This window comes from Brachyistius frenatus, unplaced genomic scaffold (assembly GCF_029030835.1).
Source record: "Brachyistius frenatus isolate BFR_SWC_R1_liver_20210118 unplaced genomic scaffold, ASM2903083v1 Contig_23, whole genome shotgun sequence".
Lineage (NCBI taxonomy): Eukaryota > Metazoa > Chordata > Actinopteri > Embiotocidae > Brachyistius > Brachyistius frenatus.
In genome coordinates this window covers 2,603,477-2,625,383 of record NW_027210622.1, presented here as the reverse complement: position 1 = coordinate 2,625,383, position 21,907 = coordinate 2,603,477, and the positions used below count along the sequence as shown (strand labels likewise).

General features: G+C 41.2%; 1 protein-coding gene across 9 annotated transcripts in view; it reads right to left on the bottom strand.

Moving 5' to 3' along the window:
* Positions 1 to 21,907, bottom strand: part of grin2bb (glutamate receptor, ionotropic, N-methyl D-aspartate 2B, genome duplicate b) — a 98,486-nt gene that overhangs the window by 60,408 nt on the left and 16,171 nt on the right. For all 9 annotated transcript variants that reach the window (XM_069697340.1, XM_069697341.1, XM_069697336.1 and 6 more), the window contains one exon: positions 16,037 to 16,714. In XM_069697340.1, coding sequence (XP_069553441.1) covers positions 16,037 to 16,714 — 678 coding nt within the window. The remainder of the gene's footprint in view (positions 1 to 16,036; positions 16,715 to 21,907) is intronic.

The following is a 21,907-nucleotide window of genomic DNA, read 5'->3' as shown; positions in this document are numbered from 1 at the left end:
TCCTCTCTAACAAGCACACAGGCCGAGAGTGCAGGCGGGAGTCAAGCGCGGCATGAAATGAGAGACATGCAGTTCAAAACCTTGTCATGACGCGCTTTTCCTTGGCACATCTTGACTCCATTTCCCTTTTCTGTGTCTCCTCACCACCCTCCACTTTTCTCTGAAGCTTTAATCTGACTCGACTTTCTCTTCATCAGCACCTGCTAAATGAGAGTGATTTTCTCCACTTTCTCATTTGCACACTCGTCCCAATGCCACTGCTTCGTCTCTATGTTTTTCTCTCAATCTGTTGCACATTCTCTGCCCTCTTTCTCTGAGACTCTCTGTATGCATACAGTATCTCTCTCTCCTCCCTTTATCGCACACGCTGTTAAATCAGATAGGCTAGATAAGTGTGGCAGCATGGTTACACAGATACCAAAGGCACTAGAGAGAGCAAAAATCAATCACTTCTCGCGTTCCCTTTCATCAGCTATCTCTCTGCCTCTCAGTCCGTGCAGCCCTCTCTTCCTCCTTCAGTCTTCCCGCTCTTCTTTTCGGAGCATCCCTCGTCATTATTACTCTCTACATTACTTTTGAATGTCATTCAACATCTCCTTCCTTATTTAATATGTTGCTCTTTCCCTCACGCATCAAAAAACAGATGCCCTCCCTCCCAATTCCTTTTTTCATGGAGAGCACAGATGCCAACCCATCTTCCCCGCGTTTCCTCCATTTGTGCTGCACGTCTCCTTCAACAGTGGGGGACTTTTTGACTGATAGCAGCTGGGCCGTCAAAGACGGGGAAGTCGGGAAAGACGAAAACTGGGAAGCAAAAAAAGTGAAGGAGCGACACACGAAAGAATGGGGGAAGCGAGGGATAGAGAGAAAGACATTCCTAATTCAAAGAGACATGCAGTGTTTCCGTGGCAACTCGGTTTCCATAGAAACGGTCTTGCTAAAGATGCCATTAGTGTGAAAAAAAAAATACTTACACTCTACTGCACTGTACGCACACAAATATAGGAACATGTCCGCTCTTGCATGCAAAGTCTGCCTTACATACGAGTGGAGGCCCACAGAAGCACATTCCTACACACGGTTTCATTCGCTGACACACCTGAGGTCAATTATAATACCTCAATTACAGGCCACTTATACGTTCACAGCTCAATTATAGGTTTGGCCCTTTGGGAAAGAAGCAACAAATTGTCTTGCTAATATTATTAGCTGTACTTCTTGATTTAGAGCAGAGTTTTTGTTGTGACTTCGCTTCAAATTACTTCCTTCAGATTAGGCTGCGGGGCCCAAATCCTCCATACATTTTCTCATTGACTGTGACAGTGTGCAGGTGGGGACCACCCGCTCCTCCACACATACACATATACTATATATAACTAACACAAGCTTACCCAGCCTGACAGAAGTGGACTGTAAATAAAGTCACTCTTGCTGAATGTACAGGGGCGGGGGAGAATGGTTGTGTCTATAATGAACTGCATGTGCGAGTAGTGTGCGGATGTCCCTGTAACATTCCCACTGTTTTGTAGTGGATGGCTGATTCAACATAATGAGGTCTCACTACAACAACAGAGACGGAGATATGTCACAGTTCAGAACAAAACATCCCCAGAACGTCCCAGCCCAGAGTGAAGGAGCAACACAAATATTTGCAATTAATATGCTAATTAATTTATCAATTAACTGATTGATCATCTTTCCCATAGAAAACAAAATATACCCAGTTTACTATCATATAAGAAAAGGAATCGCATCAAATCCTGACATCTGAATTATTTGATTATCAAAATAGTTGCCAATTAATTTTCTGTCAATCAGTTAATCAATTCAGCTGCAGCTCTAACATTATTTTTTAGATATTCAAAAACAATGTGAGCCACATTGAGCTGGCAGCATGTTTAATGTCCATGAAGTAGGAGGGGATATGAGTACAGTTTCGTTGAAACATTAACATATTAGCATAAGTGAACCAGTTTACTAAAAATAGGAGAAATATGTGTCGGATTGGCCTGAAAATCAGAGCAGATTGACACCATGCTGACATAGTTTTCAGTCAGCAGGGAAGCTTCATCATCGAGGTTTCTAGGAGCAGTTAACTTGTAATTTTTCACAATGATAAAAGAAAGAAGTAGTTGATTAGCTATTTTCCTGAGTCGACTTTCAGTATTGTCTGTGAATGATGAATCACATTTACTTTATTTACCGTTTACTCTTGCTTTTTTCCACAGCTTGTCAAAAACGCTAAATGTGTTGAATTTTCTTCACTTATTCCCAAGCAGTGGCTTTGAAGGGTGAGAATGTAAGCTTTAAACCGGTGCTTTGCCAGGGAGAGCTGGCTTACTTTGATGCAGAACAGAAGGGGAAAAAAGTGAAAGAGAGAAAGATTAGAGGGAAGAGACGAGAGAGAGAGAGACAGAGAGAGAGATGTGCTTTAAAGATAGAGAATAAGAGGGTGAAGGAGGGTAGGAGAGACGGTGAGGAATCCACAGAAACACTGAAAAAAACTGAGAAAGACAGAAAGAGAAACACAGAAACAGCCAGCCCATAAACGCAGAACCTTGTGTGATTTGGCACTCTCCACCAGAGTGAGTTGAACAAACAGGACTATGAGTGAAAGCACTCTGACTCTGCAGGGTCTAACAGCTGCAGCGTCACATCACCTCTGCCTCGCCCTGGTATCATCAGCCTCAGTGAGAGCATACTTATCCAGCAAGCTAACCTGACTCTTTACAACTACAGCTCACTCTAAAGGTGCTGGGTGGTGAGATATCGATTAAGAACGAAAATAGCAATCAGATTTCCTCCTCATTAGGTCCAAACATGCTCTCATTAAAGTTATGCAGTATTAATAAACCTCTGCAGGAGCTGACACTGACTGTATTTCAGGCTTTCTGTGCATTTCAGATCCCCTGTATTAAATATAGACAAGAGCCCCCAGGGTTGAGAACCACTAATATTTAGGACATGAGGTATTATGTGGTGGAGACATTGTATAACTCCATCATTGTCATTGTTTAGCTGTCTCAGCAACAGTTTGAATGCCCAGTTCTTGTAGAGTGACAGTTTGATGGCTCTGTGGCAGACAACTATGTCACAAAAGCATCCAGCCAAATGACGTAAGCTACTTGAATCACGCTGCACACACACTGTATGGTTTCCACCCGAGAGGAATTAAGCAAAGCGAGCCTTCGAGTGCGCACTCATGGTGGACGTCTGTTGTAAACCACAGCGGGGGGCCCATGTGCAGCGTAGTGAGTGCTGAGAATGAGGCCAAGGCTGATTAGAGAGGAGATGTGAGCGAGTGTCAATGAAGGTGCCACTCAATGGGTGTCACTCTCACCGCAGATAAAGACCACTGAGCCGGATGTGTCAGTCTCTGCTACTGGAGAGACTCCCAAGCTGTCACCAACAGATATTACTACCCGCTCTCCATCACACAAACACAAACACAAACACACGCACGCACACGCACACACACACACACACACACACACACACACACACACACACACACACACACACACACACACACACACACACACACACACACACACACACACACACACCAGGGTGTACAAGCACATGGCCGAGGAGACATGCATGTAGCACATATATCTCTGCCAGCAGACACACATTCAGATACAAGTTTCCATTAAAAGATTGCATGCAAATGCAAAAAATGTTGCCACAATTAAAGAAGTCAATGCTTTTATCAACTTCCTTTATGCAAATACATTCAAGACATGACAGGATTACATCATTATCAGCTCGTCAGGTGGTCGAGTGGGTTGGCTATTAATTGTAGCGTTGGTGATGTGATTCCAGATTCTGCTTGTCCGCATCTCCAAATTTCCCCGAGCAACTCTTTCAATTAAAAATTGCTCTTGAAAAACCGAAGATCTGTTTTTTTAATTTTTTTATTAGATAAAGTATTGTCTTTCAATCCACATGTACCCTTCAGGTTGTCAGCTTCTATAGTGATACAGAGAATGGTGGGCTGCAGCAAAGATCCTCATCAAAACAGGAAGGTTTTAGTTACATACACCTTGAGTAGCCACACTTTTATCACTTATCTTTTGGGCTGTCCAGTGATGTGGAGGCATGTAAACTACATAGACTACTAACAGAGGCAGCATCTCTGCACTGCTACTGCATTTGGATCTTAGAACAAAATCCACTGTTACACAAAAACAACTGAATAAAGTCTAAAAAGATGCTTTGGGTCACACATAAAGCGTAGAGCAATAAACTGTTAAGTGGGCTATATGTACTGCAGATAGAGTCTAAAACCCCCATGTGTAATGATGAGTGGATGCATCATATGAATGCTTTATCTGAAGTGCTACAGGCAGAAGCTGTAGTAGTACATGGTGTATTTGAAAAATCTATCGTCATCTTTTTTTTTAATACCATATTTCCATTTTTATATATATATTTCTTAATCATTTTTGGTGTTTTCACTCAGGTGTCAATGCTGAAACTGACAAAGTGCAGAATAACGGATGGAATAGAAATATACTTTTTCCCATATGGACTCACTGTGCAGCAGCACATTGTGGGATTTTGTTAATTTAAGAACAAAACTTCAGTCGTGCACCAAACTGTTTCTTTCCTTTGTCTCCTCTAGTGCCGCTCTTGCTCTTTCCTTATCTCAATCCCAACAAACGGAGGCTTGCTGATGAATGTAAATGACTGCACTCCCCTGCTCCATGTAATTACAACAAACTCAACCTTTCTGCCTGTATGGGATTAAATACCCACAAGTGAGCCAGCTCTGTCTGTATTTAAGAGCCATTCCCCAGCCTGATGCAAAACCATGAAAACCACTACATTATGTGACAATTTTGTTTTTCTAATGCTGGCTCATATCTTTGTATCTTTTATCTCTCGCTGACTTTTTCCCCCCTCTGTATTCCCTAAACATAACAAACACTACCATGATGAAGGTCAGTTTCATGAACGATGGCACCAGAGGTCCCTCTCAAATGCAGAAGCCCCAGAAAATATGAATTTAACACAATAAGAGTCTGTTTTAAGTTTGAGCTCCTAACGAACCTGAACGTTTAAAATGACAGGCAGGTCATCTGAGGCAACAAAACACTGGCTTCAAGGTGCAGCTTTGGGAGCCTAATTGTGTGCTTAAAGGGAAAGAATTACAGCAACAAGTACAGTTACTGGTGTGTAACGTCCACTTTCGGTTAGTTTTGGCCTTCAACATTGCAATCATACAAGGTTAAGACAATTCTGTCAACCTCTTTTTCAATACCATGCACCCAGGTGTCACAGGGAAATTCTGATTACATGCTATAACTGAGACATCTGTCAGCATTAATGTGTTCAGTCCCACTGGCAAACACTTCATGTTCTGATTCTTAACCGACCAGACAGCTGTGATTGGCACATAGACGGAATAACATAACCCAACAATCCACCACTCAATCTGATCAATGCTTTTTTTCTAAAGGTCGTGGGAACAAATCCTTTGTCAGTCAGCGATAACAGCAAGTGGGCTTAATTTAGGAAAATATACACAACACATTTGAGCGTTTTCTAACCCGGCGTCCCCATCAGCAGGGCCAGTTGGGAGTGCTTTCCTAAAGAAATTACTCATACAACCATGTAGGATTGGCCACCTCTATGTTGAAAGCTGCTACAATCAACATTCTGACATGAACAATTTATCAAATGACTGTTTATAATGTAAAATTGACATTTTATGGCCGGCAACTTGATTCAATCTGAAGACTCCCATCAAATCGATTGCTTCAGCAGCCGCATCCAGATGTTTTTAGTGATAAAGGCTATGATAAACACACTGTATGCTACTTGCGCAGTAGCAGACAGCACACATAGTTAGCAACTATCTGGAATACAAACTAAAAAGTTCAGCAGGTTAAGAACCAGATATTTTCTCAGGGGTTGGTGGAGACCAAAACAGAGCCAAAACAAGAATGAGTATTGGATTGATACTAGATTTTTGAGGCTGATGCCGATGCCAATACTCGAAGGTAAAAATATTTAGCCAACGTTCTTTATGTATGCTCTAAATATTGTATATATGAACACTGATTTTTCAAATAATCCCTCAGATGGGGTTATCAAACACTTCTGACAGAATAGTTTACAGTTTATTGTCCACACTAATATCAGTGCACTAAAACAGTAAACTTAACTAAAAATGTTATAATCATAAACTACAATAATTATAAACAACAAATAGAACAATGTCTGATTTACTCCTGATTTATGATAATTTTTCTGCATTATGTTCTGTAAAAAAAGTTGTCATAATGGCCAACACCGATGCCGACATATACTGGTATATTAGGCCAGCAAATATATTAGTTTGGCTCTAACAGAAACATGACTCCAAATCATAGACTGTAAATAAAAGTGGACGGAGTTTCCAGATGCAGAAATGCCTTAAACTGCAATACCACTGAGTACCACTAGGGGTTGGCGCCAAAAAGCCTCCATAGACTCCCATTCAACTTCTCTCATTAAATACAAAGTCAATACATGCTTTCAACCAGTCATTATGGTGTTGTTAGGGGTGTGTCTGTTTGATTGACAGGCCTGTGGTGCAGTCAGGTTTCCACTATAGGTGGGTGGGGCGTAGTGTCCTCAGGTTTCCAATCATATTGAGTTAGTTCTACAGATTCCTCCTCCTCATATCGTCCAAATACGGTCACCTCTGGCTCCAAATCCATCACAAACCAATGGGTGACGTCAGTGTTAATTGCCGCTTGCTTCAAATGAATGCTGATATTCCTCCACTGGATTTGTAGACAAGCAGGTGCTTGCTAACACTTTACCAATATCAGCTTCATGAGGGGATAATATATCAGCTTTGTGTTTTTAGTTTGTTGCCCCAAAAAGAACCCCCCCCCCAAAAAAAAAAAAATCCAAGTTTAAGGTTCCTGTATGTTCAGCACAAACACAAACTACTTGAAAGAAGTAAGGGATACATATCAGTTTGGGTTAAAAAAAATATTAAAAGGTTAGGAAACAATCATATATATATATATATACCATATACATGGTTTGAAGATAATATGGTCAAATTCAATTGGTGACCCAACCATCCACCCCGACTGACTGAAAGCGTTTCTTTTTTGGCCCTATAACAACATCACTCTTCTGCCTTTGCTTCTAACAGACAGGAACTATAATCTACACAGCCATTAGAGACACGTGTCAGTTTAAGATAAATATAAGTCAGTACAATTAGTCGAACAAACAACTAATAGTTGATTTTCTTAGGAAAAATGTAATTGATCAAAATGTTTTAAAACACAACTCAACTGGTGAGGAATCTGAATTATTCTACCTGCTGACTGTCATAGTGTCATGAAAGGCTAATCTAGTCTCATTTAAATCATATTCTATCGCTACCTTACTTAATAAGATTAGCTGGATAATTAGGCCTCATGTGTTGGGAATGTTAAAAAGCTGAGTAGTTACTGCTGGCAGGGAGAAGCCAAGTGAGGCTCCCAAAGCCTTTTGACAACCTGTTGTAACCGAATGCAATGCAGAGAGAAGTCTCCTGTGATCTCCAAAATTACTCATCCTGTCCACGCACAGCACAGCAGCTGATAAAACGAACTCATTATATGGAGAGAAAGACAAGGAGGAAGGAAAAGAGAAAGCGAGAGGAAAAAGGGAAAGGAGAGGATTTGCGGCCCATTTGAAGGGCAAAGTTAAAATTTAGAACTTTATCAGGAAAAAAGTGAGAGGAGAGAAAAAGCATAACGTGTGAGTAAAACCTAAATTCATGGGACAGTGAGTGTGGGACCACATTCATAAACAGTTTAGTTGCGTTTCCAATGCAATGAAATAACAAAAATTAGGAGGAGGAGGATGAAGAGGAAGAGAAAGAGGAGGAAAAGGATGAGAAAAACAAGTGATGGGAGATTTATAAAAACACAAACCCTTGATTCCTAAGTCCCTGATTTCTGAATGTGTGTGCGAGTACAACAATCGAATTTGTCTCACCCTGGGGTCACTCTGAAAACAATCCCGCTCCCGAGTCCCACTCTTAGGATACAGCACTGACATGAAATATGTAGCTCAACAAAACAAAACTTAAATCTATTGTGTAATAATTTTCTAATGCAGTGTAAAAGAGAGCAGAACTGTTATATCGGTCATTATGAGCAGAGGTAAAACCATTCATGCAGGACTCTTCAACTGGGATTTCAACACACGCTGAGAAGAAATGAGATGTGAAGTTAAAGCTCTGTCTGCTTGAAATGAACTATATATAATACTCATCATTTCCTAAATGTGTTTTTAAAATGTAAAAGTCACAGCTCCCACCTGCTTTGATTGTTATCAGCACATTAAATGGATGTTGTCAGTTGTCATGGGAACCACCTCCTAGTTGGCTCTGTAGGCCGCTATCGATGACGTATACAGCCGAGTATCAGCGCCCGGCTTCTGTCACAGTAACAGTAATAAAGGTGTGGTTGACGTTGTAATGCTGTTGCAGTTAGACACCAAATCTGTTTGGTTAGTTTGAGGAAAAGATCATAGTTTGGGTTAATATGAGTTACATGACATATATATAAGTTAATTTAGTTACACAAGTTAACTTAACTTCTGTACCCAATTTACATTAATCAACGCTGGCTTTTGTTTTCATATGGGACACGAAACGCGGCCTCCAGGGTGAAAATCCTGTTTGATCCATCCAACCTCCTCCCTATATGCGGACTTTTTTACCTCTTTATACTGCAGTAAGTCACCTGACTTCCTCTTTCGCTCCAATCATAATTATTACAGCCACAAGAGGTTGTATTGTAGGATTCAGTTTTCCCAGACTCAATCATGATTATGGGAGTGTGATAACCAGACTGATAACATTTTAATCAGGAGCTGCTGCATGGATTATGTCCACTTGGACTCATCTAAAGGCAGCCAGGGCAGAAGAGGGCATGCATGTTTAAGCAACAAACACACCATTATAAAGTTTAGGGGAAGTTTGGTAGTGATTTTGGTTGAAAATTGAACAGCTAAACACATAGAGTCTAAGGCATGTTACTTCAGTGGGATGTCAGTCCACCGCTTTAGTCCAGACTGAACTATCTCTGGAATGACTAGATGGTACATAATATGGTACAGTCAATCATGACCGCAGAGAATGACATGTTGCACTGCTCACTTTTCACCCAGCACCACCATGTGGGTCATATTTCTGTTTCTTAGAGAAATGTCTTAACAGTTAAATGGATTGCCCAAAAACAATTTTTTTTTTACCCACTTTAACAGTTTCTTGAAAATGTGCGACATAACACTGATTTTGATCCCGTGATATTTACTGTTGCATCACCAGCAGGCCAAAGATTTCAGTTTGCCTAGTATTTTGCTTTATGAATAAATACCTGCAAAACTGAAGACATTCCCACCAACTTCAGCTGCATTGTTAGTGTCTAGGAGAGTTCTGCATAGGTGTCGGCTTTGAAAACCCGGCAATGCTAAAATAAATTGTGAACACTGTATACATTATACCTGCTAAACATCAGCATGTTGTCATTGTGAGCATTTTAGCATGCTGGTTTAGCATTTAGCTCAGAACCGTTTTACAGCCTCAAAATGCTTTACCAACACTAATGTCTTTTGCTGAGTGTAACCGTGTGCTGAGAGGACAGTGTACACCTGATATTATGGGGAAAACGTGAGATAAGTTGTCAGTGAACATTTTGTGACTTCACAGATACATTAATTAAACGTTTATCCTCATGCGGACTAAAAACATGAGCATCAGACCATGTTAGAGTTCTGTCAAAACATGTTTTCACTTGCAAATTGGCAACATATAAATGCAACCTCGAGGATGCAGGTTTGGAAATGAAGCTTCGACAGTGGGCTTTTGAAAACCACATCACAAATTTCACAAATTATTTTCCATTCACTGACTGTGGAGCAGCTTCAGGCTTTGTCGTTTTCTGACATCTCAGATTAGGATGAGCTCTTCTGATTTTAGCTCAGTCAGACATCCGCGTCCTCATACAGTACCTACATTTAGCTGTCAACGACCACAGGAATGACAAAACAAGATTATTTTAGAGCAGATTTATTCCCTATCGCAGGCTCCATCTGTTGGACTGTTGAGGGGTTAAATGTACGACTAAGCCAGGAAAATAGGAACATCAATCAAACGCAGACTGCCATAGTATCTCACAAAGACAGAGGGAGTGAGACAGTGTGCTTAAAGCTCTAATAGGAAGGGATTAGTTTTAGAGAGAGGATGGCTACAGTAATTATTACTGAAGCATGTCTGTTTTAGTCCAATCCAAATCTAGTCACTCATTCTCCTCACTGTGCATCCTACGAAGAAAAACATACCAATAAAACTCATCTAAAAAGTGGTCTTGAATAAAGTCTGAGTGTAATTCAGATTAGGAGGAGACGAGCAGCTAAAACTGACAAAAGATCCAAAGTCTTGTTCAAATATGTCTTTGCTCTTGTAAACGAGCTGTATTATTCCTGTTCAAGTGAATCAGCATCAATTGTGGAAGTTACATTTGACATATGGAGCATTTTTGTTGCAGTGACACCACACAAATGAAGCCAGACACTCCCGTCTGTGTGATGTCTGAGACTGATCACAGACATCTCCTGCGCAAATTGGCTCGCCACATTATAGATGTCCTGCTTTTACGATCACATCCTGCACCTTTTCCTGTCTGAATAGGATGTAAAAATGAGTGACAGAGGCAGAAAAACTAAAGAATATCATCTGATAAGAGCTGCATAAGGTGCAATATGTATATGTGCAGTGTATTATTGTAGTTAGTTCCTTGATTCTCTTGTCTAATGGGATTGGAACTAATTGCAAAAGGAGGCATTACAGAGGCAGTCCATTATCCCCTTATGTACAACCAGGGATACAGGGTGCATGCAGGGTGTAAAGAGGAGACTCATAAAACCACAAATTAGGGATGAGAACAAAAGGATGAGAAAATAGAGAGCACCCTTGGCTCTGACAATCATCAGCTGCAGCAGATTGGCATGGATCTGCGCATAACTGTACAGCTACCAGTTGGACCCACTAATGTCAGATTAAAGTGGCGAAAATAATTTGCGAGATGATTTACTTCCCCGATCTTGTCTGTCTTACAACAACTCCACACATACTTCTCTCAAAACGATGCCTATAATAAGAAAGGGAGGGTGTATAATTGTAGTAATCAATCAGGGAGCAGTGAATCAGTTTTCAATGACAGAGAGTGCTACGTCTGCATAGAAAAGGAGGGGTTTTTTTTTCCTAAGGGGATAGAGTGGCAGTTTGTTCTTCTTATACATAATATTTCACCTTTCTTTCAATTGGAGAAATCGCAGCACAAGAGAGCCACGGCACAGCAGTCCATTCATCCATGAGTTTATTTATTGATCACCAGTTTTTCACCCAAGAGAGATTCATACGAAACAAACATGAGCTATAAACCTCAAGGCCCTTGCATGGTGAAAAAAAAAAAGGAGTTGGCACCGCTGAATGGAGCAACAAAATCCTGGGCAAAAGAAAAAAAAAATCACCTTGAAGAGGCGCGGACAATTTATGAGAAATGGTATCAGGATACTGTGCACCTCTTGGTACCTTGTTTGTGGTGAAAACAACTGCTGTCATCTCCCCAAACACAGGCAAAGAGGATATTATCATTGAGTACCAGCATGCTCGACATGTCCACATGCATGCACACACACACACACACACGCAGACACACACACACACACACACACACACACACACACACACACACACACACACACACACACACACACACACACACACACACACACACACACACACACACAGCTTAAGTCCTAACAATAGATCTGAAAGACCTCATTAGTCTCCAGAGCCAAGAGTTGGAGTGTGGGCCAGGGCCAACTCTGTCGCCTCATTATGCCAATACCAACACATGGCGTGAAATAATGGCTAAATGGATGTGTGCAAATTGTTTGGTGCATAATGGGGCTACCTGCTTCTCTCACAGTTTCTTTACAGCGAGGCAATGGAAAGGAAAATTAAGCCACGAGTGCTGCAAAGTATCAGGCCAGTTTATTTGGTCACAACATCTCGGCTCAGACAGCGGTATAATGTGTTTCAAAAGATGAAATGCTTTAGAAAGGACATGCATGTTCAATGTTGTCTTTAATAGAAATCTAATTGCTCACTAGGCAGATCTGCAGAAACCAAGTGGTTTTGCCAAAAGTAGAGTAAAGCTAGCCAGAAGTAAAGGACTTCAAGAGCAACAATAGATTAGACATAATTGTGGAATGATAAAGAATGGACTTGTAACCTGAAGGGAATCGGATTATTGATGCAGGAAAATCACTCCCTCACTCTTTCTCAGTCGTAGGCACACAAACGTGCACACAGTTAAGTTGCTCTATTGATCTGATATGGGCTGCTATTTTTTTCACTTGCTCTATTTCTAGTTAAGTCCTTTAACATCTGGCTATTATATGTTAAAGTCAAGTCAAAAGTCTCAGTCCTTAACAGTTCACAATTTCTCAGAGCTGGGAGCACGCATCAATATTTAACTGGAGGTGTTATGACCTGATACAACCGGAGATTTCAGATTAAAAAAATAATCTTTAGGTAGCTTGCTACTCGCCCAGTCATGTGTTATAGCTTGATGTTTCTATGGTAACACATTTTTAAAGCACTGATGCTCAACTTATTAGTACACTGATGCATTTTAACATTATTTGCAGTTGCCACAAACGTAAATTAAGATGCAAAATAACCACAATCAGCATATGTCAATTTTCAAATCAAAACCCTAAAAGAGGAAGATAAAAGACAAAATTACTTCCTTAATATTGAAACGTATAACGTAAATGTTTCACCTCACCCAAACAGCTTCGCCAGATCTTAGGATGACATCCTAAAACTGCTTAAAATCTAAAGTTATTTAATTTACTAAACATAGAAGATGGAAAACAGCAGATTTTTTTGCAGGTGGGTCTAAAATGTAAGAAACGGAAACACGTAATTTTGGGCATTTTTGCCATTCAAATGATTATTCAGAGTTTTTGCCAATTAGTGACAGTGGACTTTTCAGTTAAGTGAAAATCTGTTTCAGCTGTAGTTTTAGGTTAGGTTAGGTTAGGTTAGGTAGTTACTTTATTAATCCCCAAGGGGACATTTTTTCACTACAAAAAAAATGTTGTGTCTCATTTTTCTTTTCAGGTGTTTTAGAAGGATTTTGAAAAGCTACAAACAGAATATAACAAAACACGGAAACAGGCTACAATAGCTCTAAAATCCACTTATTCTCACTAACTCCACTCAATTTTTGACCATATTTTCCGTGTTTCTATCACCGTTTTTGAGCTTTAATCTGTTCATTCATCTATTCGAAACCTTACCTAGACCCCACTCCATGACCGTGACCTTTTCTCTTCCAACACTGCTTTGGTCCATCTCAGAAATAACTATTTCCTCTCTCTTTCTTTCTCTGTAACTGCTTTTATACAGTGTAGAGAGAAATATATAAGTAAGTGGTTGCCATGCCAACAGTATCCACCACACTCACCCCCTCGTTCTCTGTGTGTGTGTGTGTGTGTGTGTGTGTGTGTGTGTGTGTGTGTGTGTGTGTGTGTGTGTGTGTGTGTGTGTGTGTGTGTGTGTGTGTGTGTGTGTGTGTGTGTGTGTGTGTGTGTGTGTGTGTGTGTGTGTGTGTGACTGACAGCGAACATGCGTGGCAGTGGAAGAAGAAAGGTTTAAGGAGACCGAGCCAAGTGAACAGCAATCGCTGAGAACGAGAGGAAAAATATTTTGATTTCCTGAAAAACTGCATCACATCACGTTTAATGCCGTAACGCACGCACATGCACGTACACGCACAAACACGCACACACACACGCACACGCACACTCCTCTCATGGGTTGCTTTCCCTCAGCAGTGCATTTACACATCTTTATCTACACTCTCACCTCTGTCCCTCACTTTGTGCCCTCTGCCTCTCTGTCAGCTGGTAAATGTGGTAATTATATGTTGAGCAAACTCCTCTTCCTCCTTCACACCCACACAAGTTGTGTTATTTCATAACCTTCACTCCCCCTCCCCTCACTTGTTTATTCTGCGCTCTCCTTCTTCATCTCCACAGTATCATTACTTCATTGGTCTTTTCCTCGTCCTTCATTGTATTATTTGTCCACTATTAGATTTTGATGGAAGTCTTTTATCAAAAGAGAGGAAGAAATGGCTCTGGAGGCGCTACGACTGTTTCTGACCCTGACACACAGCCTTAAGACCACTTGTCCTTAGGGACTGCCCTTGTTGTATGGACATTAAAGCAGTTCATTTTGATTTGGATCTTTTTTTTGAGTGTTTGTTTGTTCACGCTGAGAGATGTCCTTGATTCAAATGTTCGGTGTGGCAACAAGTGAATGCAGATCACAACAGCCTGTCTTAAGGCACTATAGTTGGTTATTATCCAAACATAATTGCTGCAGTTTATCAAACAAAAACACTCTTTCTAATTAGGCTATTTAGTAAGCTGATAATGACTGCGGTAAAGTAACAATGTTTGAAGATGCGTATCTTCACAATAAACATAAATGGCATTAATGTAAAATCTTTAATTACAGTCATTTTAAGAAATCACTTTGTCTAATTAATGTGCAGATTTGTGCAGTAAGGTCCTCAAAAATCAAATCAGATCCACTACAGACAGACACTTGGGAGTAAACATAAAGTTTCTACCATATGTTTGTTTTTGTGCTTTTCTGTCCACAGGAATGCCTTCGTGTAATAATGAATGTCTCGTGACAAAATGCAGTCCTCTGTAGCATGTACCGTAGTGTTGGGACAAAGTGTAGCCAACAATAACCAATATAAGGCAAACACCTGAAGTGTTCAAATGATGTTTAAAAGAGTTGGTTAGAAACCAGAAGTCCACTTGTATTACTGCAGGTTTCTCAATACAAATATATTTCACTTCAATACTTTCAATATTATGCACTTTTCTAATTGTTGCACAGAAATATTTACTCCATTTTTAGCTAATATATTTTCACTCTGTGTGCACATAGAGCATGTTTACTTATTTGAGATGAAGATGAATCACTTTGTGGCGAACAATGGAGTTTTTCTGAACCTAGATCTGAATGACTTTTTACACAAAAAAAGCACAGAAAATAAGAAAAAAAAAATGTACGAGTAAGGTGCACTTCCCACCCTTAAAATCTAATTCATTCTGTTTAAAACGACCTTGGCATGTGGCTGAAAGTTAAGGCTTTTTCTTTCTTTTTTCAAACTATTCAAAGGTCAAGAAAGGGAACTTTCACACTCAGTAACACACAATATCGTGAATCTACTCAACCAAACTAAATCAAATATTTCCTGAAAGTTTTCCAATGCCATTACCCGTACTAGAAAGCCAACTGAAGAGAAAATACTACAACGTACATCCCAGAGCTAGCCTGTATCAAAACCCCAACAAAAACCCAACTCTGTCATTTTTCTGAGAGATTTAAACACTGAACCTACAAACACAACATTATCTAAAGAAGCATTTCAAAGAAACTCTTCCTTTTCTGCATCACAGATTCTCCTCCTGCAGCCTAATTTGTACCAAATATCTGGTATCCCGATCCCATAGAGATGTTTTTTGACTTGTCATGTACTCTTTTGTTTCCTGAGCCTGTATAATGTTGAGTCGACTCTCAGTCAGGAGTTTCAGCATGACGTCAGGCTTATAGAGGAGGTCAATTAGCAGCACAATTAATCAGTAGAAAGGCTGGGTCATAATCAGAAGCAGCACTGAGTGCGGAGAGGCTGATGCATCTTAAAAAGTATGAGGCAACATTTTCTGTATTTGGCAGTAATACAAAATAGTAGCTTGTCTTTCAAGTATATTATTTGGAGAGTTTTCTGCCAATGAATTTTGATTTAAACTGTTGCAGTTGACATGATTTCACAAGTTATTGAAGATAAATATTCTCTTAACCCACCCAGAAATTATATTCTTGTGGGACTGTCAAGGTTTCCCAGAAGAAGCACATAAAAGGTTTTCCTACCTTGGCAGCCATGACCATGGAGGACCCTCCTCTGATGCCCAGGATAGGGGTGTGTGTCTGGGCCGAGATGAAGTCCAGGATCTGAGCAATGGCCTCGTGGTCCGTGTCGTCACCGAACACCACGCCTTGCAGCGAGTTCCTTGTCATTTGACCGCAGATTCGATTGATGATACTTTTCGGGTCGGTCTCGTTCATGGTAACCACCTCGACTTTGGGAGGATAAGGGATGTGGAGGAAGTCCTCTTTCTCAAGTCCAGCACCCAGGGTTACTTCACTAGAGTTGCCCACCAGGATGACAGCAATACTGAGGGAGTTGATCAATTTGGGATTGATAGGTGGTAGTGCCGGTAAACCGGGAGAGTACTGGGGTGGGATTACAGCACCTCTCTGGGTGCTGCCTCCCCTCTGGCCTCCCTGTCCCCCTGGGGAACCTCCAGGCCCTGTTCCTGGACCTCCACCCCTGCGGGACTCGCAGACAGGCAGGAGAAGTATGGAGAGGAGGATCAGCGAGAAGGACAAGGAGAGGAAGGGCAGGGTCAGCCGAGGCTGGGTTGACTGGTCTGGAGCAGGAGCAGGAGGAAGGGGAGAGGAGGAGGGGGAGACCAAGCGCTTGTCCTGAAGATGGGAGGGAGAAGGGTGGAGGCTGACAAGCATTGTGGAGGAGTGTAAATGCCGTCCCTGGAGGGAAAAGAGACGGGAGAAAAGGAGAGATGACAAATGTACCACACCATGAAAATACTGCAGAACACTTCAAATGTGAGCTGAAGAATATAAACACTAATGAACTACAATGATGAGGGAAAACATTATGACCACTCACACATGAAATGAATAAAAATGGTGCATGTCAAGGTCTGGGATATATCAGATAGTAAACAGTCAGTTGTCATAGTCAAGGTCTTGGATGCGTCAGAAATGGGCAGGTAGAAAAACATGAGCAACTTTGACCATGTTTAACAAACCGAAGGTCAGACACCTGGGATGCAGCATCTCGGAAGCAACAAGTCCTCCAATCCTAACGAGCATAACGGTCGTTTGTTCCTTCAATCCAACAAGAACCGCTAGAGTTTAACTAAATTAACTAGTAAATTCGTAATAAAAAATGTCCTGATTCAGTAAGCAAACAGCAGTGTCCTTTTACCCAGTCCGCTGTTGAATGAAGCCACTCACTCAAGGCATCTCTTCCTCGCAATTAAACACTCACATCACATAGACATCATCTTAACTGCATCACTTCTCCGGGACACTACATTGTCATTATTTATATGACTGCTAGAGGTCGCATAATTTAAAAAAAACTTAACTGTGGGTCATAATAAACAACTTGCACAAAGACCTATGGGGGACAGCCTCCTCGGATGCAGCAAGACTTGCGATGGGCTGCTGATGAGCAGTGGTTTAAGGAGAGACAAACCATGAACTTTTTGTTAGGGGATCTACCGGTACATGTCTGATCCACGGTGTCTCCAACTAACAGCTTGTAGCACTTACAGGATCTGCTGCTGATACCACAGGACACCTTCAGAGACCTTATAAAGTTTATGTCTCAGTGAGTTGGAGCTGTTTCGGCAGCAAGGAAAGGACCAACGGTCTTTTAGGCAGAAGTGGTCATTGTAGTTTGGCTAATCAATATATATTACTGTGAATTTTTATGTATTAATATTCTAAAGTTTTAAGTATTTAAAGAGAGCACAAACATGTTATTTTCAACTGCGCATTTCCCGCTCAGTAAACATCTTCACACAATTTTAAGTGATTTTTCGTGGTCAAATCCAAACTGTTTATGTTAAAAATCAAATGTTGGCTCATCAAAGATGGACTGTTTAACACTGGGAAACTGGAATCACTTTCAGGCATCTCTTAATATTTTCTGATGATAATATTTGCGAATTCTTTTTTGAACTCAAACTAAAACAGAGCAATAGGTTTGTACAAAAAACAATCGATAAATGTATTTATCTATTTTTTCATTTGTATATGTTCTTCTTCTGCCTTTTTCTCTTTCTGTTACGAGTATTTATTTTTCATGTAACCAACTGAGTAGAGCACGTTTGAGTGAAAAAACATTTTCCAATTATGCATTTGCTCTTGGCTTGATGTTACGGATAGTGCTAATAATATTGGTCAGGCTTTGGAAATACAGATAACTTAACTTCGTCATTGCAGACCAAACTACATGACCCATATAGCTGGGTTTCAAGCTACACACTGAGAGAGAGGCCTGTAAGCTCTCATAGAGCATCAAGTGACAACGCCACATCCATTATACTGTGCTGTGACTTCCTCAGAGGAACCCTGTGGCACACATCAAAGACAGAGCAGGGAAGAGATAGTGTGTGTGTGTGTGTGTGTGTGTGTGTGTGTGTGTGTGTGTGTGTGTGTGTGTGTGTGTGTGTGTGTGTGTGTGTGTGTGTGTGTGTGTGTGTGTGTGTGTGTGTGTGTGTGTGTGTGTGTGTGTGTGTGTGTGTGTGTGTGTGTGTGTGTGTGTGTGTGTGTGTGTGTGTGTGTGTGTGTGTTTTGAGTGTGTGTGCTTTGAGGATAGCACTCGGTGCATTTTGACAGATTGACAGCCTCACAGCTTCATGGACTAGCTGCCAGGCTAAGTGACCATTAGCCACTCAGACTGAGCTTCACCAAGTCTCTCTCTTTCTCCTTTTTGTCTCTCTTCCTGCCTCTCTCTCTCACTCCCACACTAGTTTCAGTGCTTTTCTCCCCTTTATCCTCCAAACCTATTTTTTTTAGCTGCATCTTCCAACCTCCTGAGATCCCTTTGCTGCTCTTTAAAGTCAACTTGCAGACCTATTATTTACTATTATTGCTATCATTTACCGCTCCTCTATTAGCAGACGTACAAAGATCAGTAGAGTATAGACGAGAAATGATGGAGGAAGGGGCGTAGAGAGAAAAAAAGTGAGGGGGAAAGGGACGCCTCGCGAAAGATGTAAGCAGAGGAAGGTGACAGGCAGGGAGAAACACAATTAGTCATAGCCTTATGTGAAAATTGTGGTTTCTAAGTGCATGCACATAAAAGTGAACAGTGAGTACAAATTTGGGAATATTTTCTGCATAGATAAAGACGGGGGAATCAAATTGAGAATATGTTCATGCTCATATTCCACATTAAGCACAGAGGAGCACTTTAGGAGAGGAATAAATGAAGGGCAGATTAAAAGGTTTGTTCATCTTCCTCTCACAAAACACCTTTGTTCATCTTTTATTTATCAAACAGCTTGCGTGTTGTGGAGCCAATCCAGTCAGCACCAAAAAAAACTAAAGTCCAAGAGAAACACAGGAGAAAGAGAGAAGTTGTGAGGAGTGCTGAAATCTGACAGAGGGGGAAAACAGCAACAGAAAGCGAGCCGATCTGTGAAATAGGGTAAGCGACGGAGAGAAGAGGCCGAGTCAGAGGAGGAGGAAATGTGATCTCCACATAAAAACAGTTTGTCTAAAAGGTCTAATTACCAGAAGTTTGTCAGGCTTAATTGCAGGTGCACATGCTAATTGTAAATGAGCTGAGTTCTGTATGAGGACGCTAGAGCTGAGAGAGAGAGAGAGAGAGAGAGAGAGAGAGAGAGAGAGAGAGAGAGAGAGAGAGTGAAGGAGGAGGAAGCGAGTGGGAGGAAGGCAGCAGAGGGAAGAGAAGAGGAGAGAAAGGAGTGGGGCGAGGGAGAGAATAAATAGAGACATACACAAAAGAGATGGAGGTGGAGGAAGGAAAAGCAATAAGAAACCTAGAGGAGGGAGGGAGAGAGTGAAGGAGGGAGGTGTGGAGGGGAAACAGCTGAAAAAGGAAAAATGAAAAGAAGACATGATTAGCACAAGACGATAAAAGAGGAGCCAAGTGTGGGGAGGAGGTTAAAGAAATCTTTAAAAAAAAAATTAAAAAAAAAAAAAAGCAGGGAAACTAAGAAAAGAGGAGAGAAATGGTCTCCATTCACAGCGTGGTGGATAAAAAAGGATGGAAATTCAGGAAATGAGCTGATGAATCTACTCAGATAGGGCAGTGGAGGGAAGCCATTAGGGAAAAATCTTTTAAAATCACGCAAGAAGTGTGACAGTAGACGGGGGAGCAGAGAGACACAGAGTCATCTGGATATGCGTTTCTGTATAGGAGCCATGCTCGGTTTCCATAGTAACAATTCAAATATGCCTGTGCATAACACCCTGATGGACAGGAAGATACACACAACTTGCACCAATTCATGCAGTACTCTCCTAATAATACACAATTTACTTTTATCTAAGCTGCTGCATATTACTGTGGCGACTCTTGCCGACAGAAATATAAAGCTTGTAACATAGAATAAATAGCATCGGCCCGGTGCACGCACACGCCCACGTACACGTATGAGGTAAGTTAATGCCGTCCTGCAGATAGAGATGATCCAGGTCTCTGCCTTTTAAAACACATTAAAAATTAATCTAGAAAAGGGCTACAGGCAAACAAACAGAAAGAACACAACGGAGGGAGCAGCCAGCCAGAAAACTGAGCAGGAGCTGCTGTGACATTTGGACAAATCAGACCTGCATACAACATCTTCCCCACTATCAACAACACAATTACTATCATTCTAATGGAGGGTGTCAAGAGTGGAATACTTACTCACAGCATAACTAAACCAAACATGGTGTCAACAAATCCAAATTGACATATGATTTTATGTGTTCTTCTCTGCTCATTACACCACTTGCACAGCAATTACACCAACATATGCAGCACAGAGAGAACATGTGTAAGTGGCAATAAGCAGCTACGCAGGGCACCCCCATGTGTGCATTTACTGTATCCAGTAATGTACCGCAGACGTGACTCACCCCCTACCAAGTCCCCTGATAACAACACACATGTATGAACACAGAGCTAGCTGTTCAAATGGTATGAACATGTGCACTGTGGGTCAAGCTCTGTTTGGGTCCACGTGGTCACACGTCCGAGTCCTCTGTCAGCCTCTGTTTTTACAACACGAGAAGACATATATGCACCAGTACACGTGCACACGCGCACGCATGCACACCATCAAGTTAATGTGTGCATATAGGACAATCTGGGTTTAGCTTGATCATGCCAATAAGACCGAGGCGTCAGTCAAACCGCTCTTAACATTTACAAAGAGCATTGATCACACAACTTTGTCAAATGGCACAAACCACCAATAGAATAATCAAAGCTGCTTGAGACGTGCAACTGCACACGCCTCACACCCGTAGACTTCCAATCCGCCAATAAAGATTGCACATGATCCATCAAGCCATGAACTGTGTGCCTTGATCAACTGGACCCCCGTCAGTTACCACAGTAACAAATAATGGCTGCATGTTTTCCTAAACATTGCAATGGATTACAGACAGTAGTGGCTATACTGCAGCAGCCTGAGTCTGCCATGCTATTTAAAACACACGTAGGCCATCATTATCAGACTCTACTATATCCCTGGAGACTTGATGTGGTGGGCTGCACTGTATAGCGCTTGAAAAGCATTGTGGATTACAGAAGGTGACAGGCGTGTCTATTAGGGGCCTATTTACATTCAGTGGGTGGTCAGTTACAGGTAAGAGTGGTACTTTTGTCATCTCCACCAAAGGACACAATCAGACATAATTTATAAATAATAACAAATCACAATGAACACTGTACTTAAATGAATTATAAACCGTTTTTAACACACCTACGGCTTCGGTAAACACATACATGATGACCACCTTAAAATGAAAAGGTCGAGCGCTTTTATTTGATTTAAAGGTCTGCATATTCCCTGGAGAGAAGCAACAGCAGGTGACAATGTTTGACATTTCTGTTTATTGTCACACAACTCTCAACATATCGTCAATAATTCAGAAAGGTACTCTACTTTAAGTCGAAACGGGTAGAAC